The sequence below is a fragment of the Ruditapes philippinarum genome, unplaced genomic scaffold, assembly GCF_026571515.1.
Source record: "Ruditapes philippinarum isolate M1 unplaced genomic scaffold, ASM2657151v2 ctg4570_1_1_1_1, whole genome shotgun sequence".
NCBI lineage: Eukaryota > Metazoa > Mollusca > Bivalvia > Venerida > Veneridae > Ruditapes > Ruditapes philippinarum.
In genome coordinates this window covers 3,369-13,749 of record NW_026864466.1, presented here as the reverse complement: position 1 = coordinate 13,749, position 10,381 = coordinate 3,369, and the positions used below count along the sequence as shown (strand labels likewise).

Sequence of the window (10,381 nt, the reverse complement as noted above, 5' to 3'; positions counted from 1 at the left end):
TGTTCACAAGCAATTGTGGACGGCCGGACGGACGACGGACGACGGACATTCATCGATCCTAAAAGCTCACCCTGAGCAAGCTCAGGTGAGCTAAAAAGACTTTGTATTTATTTATTCGATTTTTTGTTCAGAAACGGACAGTTTTTTTCTTTACCTTTATTTAATTTGCTTTCTATCTATATCTGGTTCCTATGGTAAACATATGAGTTTTGATGGTAAACAAATGAATTTTCTGAACCGAAAGTAATCTAACACACATCGTTGCTGTCATCACATGTAATCAATACATTAAATCGGTAAGAATATTGTGTTTCGTGGACAAACAATTGCAATAGCCGGTTACTGCAATAAATTCCGTACATATACCACACCCCGCCACATATATTTGTAATTGAATATGAGCAGGTCGAAACAATGTTATTGAAGCTGCATTTCATATTACTTGATTCAGTCCTTTCTTAACGAAACACACACACACACACACACACACACACACACACACACACACGCACGCACACCAACACACACACAAACAACAAAAAATGCAAATTTTACAATGTTCACTCGTAGTGTGTAAAGTTTAAACTGTAACAAATCTTCTCTGTGTTTACTTAAAAATGTTGTTTTTTACATTGAAAAGAGACTGACTGAATAACAATTATCGTATATTGTACAAATCGAATATGTAACACGTGTTTTGTGTTATCAATCCACACAATTTTGTTGATTTTTGGGGTTTTTTTTGTATTGGATATTCATGAGTGCAGGTTCAATACTGATCTAATTGAACGAGTTAAATATTATAATATCAATGCAAGCATATGACGCGAATGATATGTTATTGAAGCCTCTGTTTTATTATAATTGAAGTTACATAAATATAATTTCATTTTTTAAAGGCAAGACTTTAAGTTATATCTGTATAATGCAAAAGACGCCCAGCAAAAATATACATAGTCATGTAATATAGTAAAAGCGACATGAGTATGCTATCAAGTACTTTGCACCACTGGTAAGCTCAAGTGCTTGCTTTTTATGCATTTTAACACGGGTTTCGTCCAACATTTCAGACAATGAAAAATCAAAGATGATTCGGAAATATATTATTTCCATGAATCTTTTCAGGACCGCTGTCAAGTGCATTTGTCTATTTATTCATTTCATAGACGACATTATATAAGCTTTAGAATTTCATTTGCTACATGCATTAATCCTTCAAAATGAGTCAATAATCTGTATATTCAACATCACTAGTTTCGCGTCATCACTTTTTATACGGTGATGATATATTTTCATGTCAAAAATGGTCACAATTGAATTATTTTAGATAATTATACAACTAAACAAAATGTTTAAAAATGTTCATGAAACAGATTCAAAACTGTACATGGTTAAGTAAAAACAGAGCAACAATTTATAAATTTTGTAAAAATTCACAATAGTCCGTTATTATGTGCGAGAACGTCTGAAACAATCACCATTTTCTACATGTAATGAAAACAAAAGTCTGTGTTTCAAAAGTAAGAAAAATCTTAGTTTGATAACTTAAATGGAAAGCAATATTACATTTATTTATATTAACCGAAAGAAAAAAATAACACCATTCACTGCCTAATTAATTATGAAAGCTCAAAAATGGCGTTTATGAACATTTAAAAAAAACATGTTCTCAGTCCCATGTCCCTAGATGTGCTTCAGTTTGAGTGTGATGCTGTCGCAGTGTCATCGCTGGTAAATTGTACTTTGAGTTACAGCTTATGACAGTTATAATAATGTTCCATTGTTTTACAGTTTCGTTTAGATAGTCAATTAGGAGCAGCTCATTATATAAATGTTAAAGAAATGTCACAATCACAATTTTAATGTCCTGCTCCGATTTACTTTTTTATTTAATTGTGTAGTTGCACCTGAATGTGACTTGGTGTAGTTGCTCGATTGATTTCATTTTTTCCCAAACTATTTTTGTTTGGTATTTCCCGATCGTTTGAACGATCGTCTTCTGTGATCATAGCGTTGGGCACTCTTAATGTTTATTTGCTGATTTCAATATTTCCTTGTTATCATAGTCTTTCTTTGCTTCTTCGGGACTCATTTGATGAGGCAGACAATTGTTTGATGTGTTTTCCAAATTGTTTTGCCTTGCTATTATCTTTCAAATCAAATTGTTGTAACTCATTCCTGTTTTTGGTTTTGTTGATGTTAGAGAATGTACACTACTGTGTTTGCTGTTTTTAGCCTTACACTGAGCAATGCCTTTCATTAAAATGTTTCCATTTTCGTGCAAGTATAATACTGGCCATACTATGTATGCTATGTAAATACGCGTTTTGTATAAGCTTGTAACAAGTACTATCATGCAGTTCATCAAGCCGATCATATTTGCACAACAAGAGGGTTTGGGAATCTGAACTGCTAACGCAACAAAACTATACCACTGTTTAAAAAATCGTTTAACATGTTGGTCCTTTCGGAGTTCTTTTTCGGGTAAAATACACTTTATTTTTCCTTTAATTTCCTGAAATAAATGATATTATGAATACAGTCACAACTACAAATGAGTATACGTCTCTATTCATTTTAGCAATGCAAGCGCTGTTTCCTATAATTTAGTATAATTTAGTATTAAGTTAGCATTACGAGTACATTAACATCAATCCACTTAACCGAAAAAATAATTTAAATAAAACGTTTTCCAGTTTATTTTCACATTGTTTCCAATTGCCGAATGATATATCAAAATATGCTGACATTGGTTTATATCAATACCTGTTTAATAATAGTTTTTTGTCCTGCGGTATTGTTCTTTCTGTTGTCTTTCAGTTGTTTCAATAACTCGACTGGTGGTTGCTGCCCCTAATGATAAAGATCATGAATTCATTATATTTTATCATAATAACCGACCTGTTTCTAACATAACATAAAACTTTGCTTTAAATGACATTTACAAAAGAGATCGTCAACATGGACAGTTTAAGATTAAAAAATATATTTAGTTTCAGTTCAGTTTCAGTTTATTTCTGGTAATAAAGACCTCAGGTTCAAAATACAAATTACAAAATATAATCAAACGGTACTGTGATTGAGTGATAAATTGCAACTACATTTGTAACTAGATGAAATGAATTGAATTTTGAAATGCTTATTTAGCTATTCCTTTCTTACATTCATTGCATGATATAAATATTTAGCAATAGATATTACTTCATTTGTTATTGTTGATTACACAAGGGTATAAAATAAATCGTGGGAATGGTGATGTAACCACGTATATTTTAAATAGACAGCTCTGATATCGTTATATAGTGAACATTCAAAAGAAAAAATTATATTCATCCTCAATAACATAATTGCAATGAAAGTAATAACTTAAATTCTTATCTATTCCAAATATGTCTACCTTTTTAATATTTTAGGATTATGACACGAACAGTGAAAATTAGAAAAAAATGAATTAAATTAGAATGACAACACTTACGTATTAAACGATACCAATATCAATTTTGATTCCCAGTTTTTTAGGGTGTATGTTTTTGATTTTATAATAATGCAGAGAAAAGCGACGAGAACATAAATACGATAAACAGTACACATAAAAACATACATCGAGAAAGGTCTTGATGGCATCTGTCACATTATCACAATCTTGTCCGGCCTTTTTTATACAAGCTATATAAATGTCCTGCAAAACAATTAGAAAATAAAAATACAAACATGATATTTATATTCATTGCTGTTGTACACTCATGGTAAAATTAACATTCATTATTTCTACAATCTTATTTTTATTTATCGAATTAAACACGTATGTGGCAAATCAGATTTTTTCCGAAATATTTTTATTTATTTTTTTATTATTTTGTCTTTTATAAGTTATGAAATTAATTCTTATTCTTACACAAAACATGTGTAAAAGAATACGGCATGCATTTTCTTCCGAGTTTCCACCTTTTAATACACCAAAGGCGTCAGTCCATTCATTGTCATAGAGTTCTGAATATTGTTCAGCTAATTTTGTAGGTCGGTTTTTATCACTCAAGTCTGCAATATTAGGGTTCCCGTCGGTAAGCTTAGCACTGGCAACATCACTGAATCTGCAAATACAGCAGAAATATAAACATATCATAAAGACATTGCCCTTTTTGGTTTTTCATTGTTTTCTTTCCCCTTTTCTAAACACCTACTTATAGTAAATTGTAAACTATTACAATCACGTTGATAAACAGGTAAACATAAGTACTGTTGTAGTTTAAGCAAGGCACCTGGTTAAGGTTTGATTGAATGATTGAGTTTTAATGAGAATTGAGACTTCATTTGTTGTCATTTTTTATTACTATCAATCTGTTGGGGCTAGACTTTGTATCAGTCTGGGAGATTTTAGTATCGTAACTCTGCAGAGGCCTGCAATTGTTATGCTTAGGGAACTCAATCATTTGTTACCATCATAAATATTCCAGGAAATAAGTCTGTTTGTTTCTGGTACAGTTACTTGTTCAAAATATGATAAACAAGATCGACAAGGAAAGGCGGCGTTCAATGAAGCAACCCTCACCCGACCCAGCAATAAGAGCCAGTGGCAAGGAGCCCAGGAGGACCCCAAAACAAAAACAGGACAGGGCACAAGGGCATGGGCAGGCTAACCACTAAAACCATAAACAATTAGTTACTAATAAGGCACTAAAAGAAAACAAATAAATGATTGAAAATAGGCCCATAAAGTCAAAGGGCACAGGGGAAGGGGACAGGAGATCAGGAGAAGGGAGGAGATACATAAAATAAATAAAAACTAGGGGCAAAGGGGAAGATACTTACCGTAGACGAGAAAACAACAAGGGACACAAGTGTCACCAAAACAGTATGAAACAACATAGACATACATCTGAGGAACACAGAGGGGCGCCGCCTTGGAACGGTCAGCAGCATAAATACTGCTGGGGAGTTTAAACCAACCGGTTAATGGTGCACCAAACCTCGCTCTCAGCCCCCCCCCCCCAAGTGAAATTCTAACAGTTGTTATGGTTACAAAAGGTTAAATAAGTAAAACACAAAAATGATCATGTAAAAACATATAAAAGTTAACCCAATGACCATAACAAAGGTACTCGATGTCCTAAAGGAAGACAGAGCAACAAAGAAAATCACCTACAAGGGCCCGACGAAGCAAGACAGAAGACAAACATTAAGGCAATTCAGTCCCAAAGGGCTTTAAGAACTGTCCATCATAGAGTCTCCCACTTGGTCCGTCAGATGTAATTAAAAGAGGAAAGCGTAGTGTCCAACTGTAAATGGGTTGAACACTAAGCGTGCGGTATGTCTTAAAATATATGTCTTAAAACATTTGTCGTCATAAATATAGAAGGCTTAAATTTGTCAATTAACACTAAGGTAACCTCCAAATATGGATCTCGTATATTGGTCGTGATCTTAGTGATCTGCACAATTGTGAGACTAATACACTAATATAATCGTAACCTTTGAACAAGTATGAGTAAGCAAGCAAGATTTTCCACAAATGATATTGAAAAAAATAATATTATAATTATATTTTAATTTATATATTTTCAAGAGTGTATCAACATTGACAATATTTTACCTTGTCAAGAGCGTATCATTTTCCTCCCTCAGTTCTCGATTCTGTTCTCTTTGCTTTGAAATGTTTCTATCAAGTGCATTGCGTTCATATTCATGTCTGAAAAAAGCAAGAAACAGTTAAAGTAGACCATGGGTAATTGGCACTATAAAGAACAGTAAAATTGACAACATAGGACAGTTATAAATCTTAAAGGTCACCTGTATGCAAAATGTAAATAAAATTTAGAAATGAGGAAACTCTTAATAATCATAAATTCGAATGGCGTGATAAACTTATGATGTTTGTGTTTACAACATTAAAAATTACCAAGATTTATGCCATTTCTCTAATTTATCCTGTTGACAAAATGCTGCTCTACCAGAACCTTATAACACTACAATAAATACATTTTCAATAATTATTCTATTTTTTTAAACATATAAACTAATGATAATAGATAGCATTACTTTAAAATTTGCTCCTCCATCTGTTGATAATGGTTTTCTTTTAGTGTAATAATCTCTTTATCTTTATCTATAGTCAGTTTCTCAAGGTCCATCAGTTGTTTTTCTAGCCTTTTCTCTTCATTTTTGTACATCTTTTCTTTGTAAAGACATCTTAAATATGGAATAAAACAAACATAATTCAACATTAGAAAAGGTAGACCTATAAGTAGATCATAGGTAATGGGCACTATAAAGAACAGTAAAATTGACAACATAGGACAGTTATAAGTCTTAAAGGTCACCTGTATGCAAAATGTAAGCTTAATTTACCACTTCTGGTTGGGAACACCAAAACCGGACAACCACCAAACCCGGACGGCCATGAAAATGCTTAATTTAGTATTTACTTTGTTCTGTGGTTGTCAGTCACTTTTTTATCAACAATAAGTGCATGTTTCTTTAAAAATTAAGTAAATAAATTTATTTCAACCTCCGTAAATGGTAATATTTTAATGTCTATTTCAAGAATGTTGACGTTGAAATTCGGGGGTCAAGAAAGCAATGCCTAACCTCATATACCAGCTATAATCATTTGCATAGTGAATAATAGAATATCCAAAACTTCAGCATTTGTTGTTGACATATTGTATATCATGTTACAAATCAAAAATCATAACACCCAAGCTTTTATCTGAATTAAATCACATCATGTACATATCTGTCCGGACACATGGTACTGTAGTGTAGACAATTTAGGTAATTTTGATACCCTCCTTTACGAGCCTCAGATGCAAGTGTCAATACAATCAGAAATAAACAAATTAGTTTGTTAGTTAGGAGAAGAACCTAGCTGAACTGTGTCAAATTGTTTGGTCTCTAGGTTAAAAATTATAAAATATGTACGGAAAAATGTTCCAAAAGTGTCCGGTTGATGGTTTCCGACCAGTATGGATATATTTCTGAACAATAATTTTGCTATTAGAAGGATTTGTTTTTCAAAAATGAGGAAACTCTTAATAATCATTAATTCGAATGGCGTGATAAACTTATGATGTTTGTGTTTACAACATTAAAAATTACCAAGATTTATGCCATTCCTCTGATTTATCCTGTTGACAAAATGCTACTCTACCAGAACCTTATAACACTACAATACATACATTTTCATTAATAATTCTATTTTCTTAAACATATAAACTAATGATAATAAATATCATTACTTCAAAATGTGCTCCTCCATCTGTTGGTTATGGTTTTCTGTTAGTGTAATAATCTCTTTATCTTTATCTATAGTCAGTTTTTCAAGGTCCATCAGTTGTTTTTCTAGCTTTTTCACTTCATTTTTGTACATCTTTTCTTTGTAAAGACATCTTTAGTATGGAATAAAACAAACATAATTCAACATTATTTATTTCTAAATGCTTAAGGTGGTAACCGAAAAAAGAAAAAACGGTTGGAGCGCGCGCAAAAAAAAAAAAAGTTACACATTTTTGACAACCTAAATGTAATGTACTTATAAAGAAAAAATTACAAGCACTCCGCAAAGATTCACTTATTTCTTGTATTATTCAGGATATAGGGACAAAATTAGTCGAATCAATTTAGTATTGTTATCCCCATTTAAGATAAATATTTTAACTTACTGTGTTAGTAGTTTATTTTGCGACGTGGAAATATTTGCGATTGTTGCGAATTGAAATTATTTGCAAATATGTGATCGCGCAAATTTTATTTCTTTTAAGGCAAACGTTTTTTTTTATCTCTTGAAAACACGTTTCCATACAGCATCTTTAGTGCATAAAGTTTGATTGTTTAAGTACTGGGATTAATTTTTCTCATCGCTTGCTTTGTTTGTGTAAGTTTGGTCTTAACAAATCACATGAAACAATATATTATTCATATAACAAACCATATTTTAAAGTATGATGGAGAAATGTGCGTTGAGGTCCTTTATCAAACAAGCAATATATATTTTAAACAATGTTATAAATAATAAAGGTATTAAACTATTCTTAACATGTAGCTGCCCAATTTATGATATTCCAAAACAGTATTAAGTTCAAGAAATCATACTTTCGCAAAATTTTCTGCACACAAAAAGTCCATTTTTGACATTTGCAAAATTTTTGTGAACATACATAGCCACTCAGCCAGTATTTATTGTTAAGACTTCTGTAATCATCAACTAATTCAAAGGTATTTCAAGTTTTTTCCCTTACCTTTCGTGTGTTTTGTCAGCCACTGTAACTTCTGACGGTGAGGTCGGCCGTTTTGCATTATTATGACTTACTCCCTCATCAACCTCTAATTTATCTTTATTCTCACGACAACAACGCGATCCCATTTCATTTATCTCTTTTAATGTAAGTTATAATTAGGAAGGAGCCGCGCGATTATTGACATAACCAAATTGAATATGAATTTATGAAGATACGATATGTAACTCTTGTCTTTATATTCTTATTTGAACTCCTTTAATGTTGTTGTCATTTTAAATAAACGAAAACGAAAGTAAAATGAACGTTTTTCCTTTAAAATTATATTTCATGTTAATAATATCATACCGGATACACCGCTCAACTAAAGTCGTAAAGGTTGTTTGATTTAATAAATAAAACGATAGCACTGACCACCATTTCAAAAACAATCCATGTTACATTGTACTATCTGACACGGAAATTAATTTCAGTTTGAATTTATAGGAAATGATTAAGCTAACAGTATTGATTCAAATTCAATATATAATCAATCAGTTTGTTTACTTGTATCAATTAATATTTTAGCTTAATAGATTACGGCACTCTTAAAATCATGTTTTGATCAACTTTAAATAAGAAGTGTTATTGTCTAGGGCCAATATCATTATACTTCTTTACATGACTATTATGAATAATATGTCATATCCAAATACAATGTAAAGGCATTGTTTGACAAGACCTAATCAGCCAATAGATTAAGATGATAGATGCACACATAGTCTTACTTTATACTCAACTTAATCAAACTCTATCTATTTATGTATAAAGATTGTCTACTTCGATATAATAATGAAGTCTTCATTTAATACAAAAGATAATCCAAGTTGGTATTTTTTTCATGTCGCACCAATATGAGACGAACCCTGTGCTATTGATATCGTCCAAAGAAACCCTTTAATTCTCCGTCTAGAAGATAAAGTTTTCCACGGTCGTAAAAACTGGATGAAACCAGGAATGCAATTGTATCATATTTATTGAAATGTAATGTACACTTCTTCTATATTTCATATTTTGGGTTATTGATTTACGAACACAGGTTTATGAAATGTTATACTGTTCTTTTATATGGTTTGTATGAACAGCTTTGATCAATTATAAAGCCGATGTAAATCATTCTACTATTGTTGAAATATATACAAATGTATCATGTATTATCGAAATGTCATATATAAAAAGTGCTTATCTTAAAATCTTAAGTGTGTTCAATAAAGATAAAGCTTGTAATAATTTAAATAAAGCGAAACGGCAAATGTTCGATAACTCTTACAATTTTGTTGACACAGTATACTTATATTATCCCGCATTGTAATCTTTTTATATTAATCTTTCCCCTGTATCACATAGATTCCCATTTAATTTATTTAATCATGTGTTTCCTCTATACAGACCGACATAGTGGCAAAACGTTATTACACCAGATTGATAATGAAATACTATAGATATTAATCACTTTTAGATCAGTGATTGATTATTCAGTGACATTTTGATTTATAAAACATGTTTAAATACTAACATAATATGTAAATATATACATTTACATAATCATCAATTGTCTTTTTTAGTCATTGACAGGTAGTAAAAGACATCTAACAATTTAAATCAGTATGCAATGCTTAAAGGGAAAAACCATAGCAATACAATTTTAATTGATTAGCGACCTGTTCCGAACGATCCTTTATTTGATTATACAAATCGTACTTATTTATGCCCCGCCATGTAATGACCGGGGCATATATTGTTACCCTGTTCCGTCATTCCGTCCTTCCGTTTTTCCATCCTTCCGTCATTCTGTCATTCCGTCATCATCAGTTTCCGTTCATTATCTTAGTTACGGTTGCTTACATTCATATGGATATGGCATGAGAAAATACAGGTCAAGTTTGAATTCGGTCATGGTATGAGGATTTTTGGCAGAGTTATTCCCCTTTTACTTAAAAATAATATGAAATTTTCAGTTTCCGTTCATTATCTCCCCAACAATACAACACATTCAGTTTCAAACTTGACATATGAATATGGCATGAGAATATACATGTCAAGTTGGAATTTGGTCATGGTTCGATGATTTTTGGCAGAGTTATTCCCCTTTTTAACTTTGAAAATAATAT

At 31.6% G+C, this 10,381-nt stretch overlaps 1 protein-coding gene across 1 annotated transcript; it reads right to left on the bottom strand.

Moving 5' to 3' along the window:
* Positions 1–2,152: 2,152 nt before the first annotated feature.
* On the bottom strand, positions 2,153–8,759 carry LOC132725706 (uncharacterized). The gene is made up of 8 exons (XM_060710889.1): positions 8,235–8,759; positions 7,236–7,385; positions 6,037–6,186; positions 5,591–5,686; positions 3,896–4,091; positions 3,602–3,679; positions 2,767–2,853; positions 2,153–2,515 (listed from the first exon to the last, which is right to left on the bottom strand). Exons 1-8 carry the CDS (start codon positions 8,357–8,359, stop codon positions 2,153–2,155), a joined length of 1,245 nt encoding a protein of 414 aa, XP_060566872.1. The 5' UTR covers positions 8,360–8,759.
* Between the last annotated feature and the right edge of the window lie 1,622 nt (positions 8,760–10,381).

Coding starts and splice junctions, on each gene's coding strand:
- LOC132725706 (XM_060710889.1), bottom strand. CDS start 8,359: ATGGGATCGCGTTGTTGTCGTGAGAATAAAGATAAATTAGAGGTTGAT. Junction 4,092..5,590: donor AATGATACGCTCTTGACAAG/GTAAAATATTGT, acceptor CTGTATTTGCAG/ATTCAGTGATGTTGCCAGTG. Junction 3,680..3,895: donor TTCTTTTACACATGTTTTGT/GTAAGAATAAGA, acceptor ATTGTTTTGCAG/GACATTTATATAGCTTGTAT.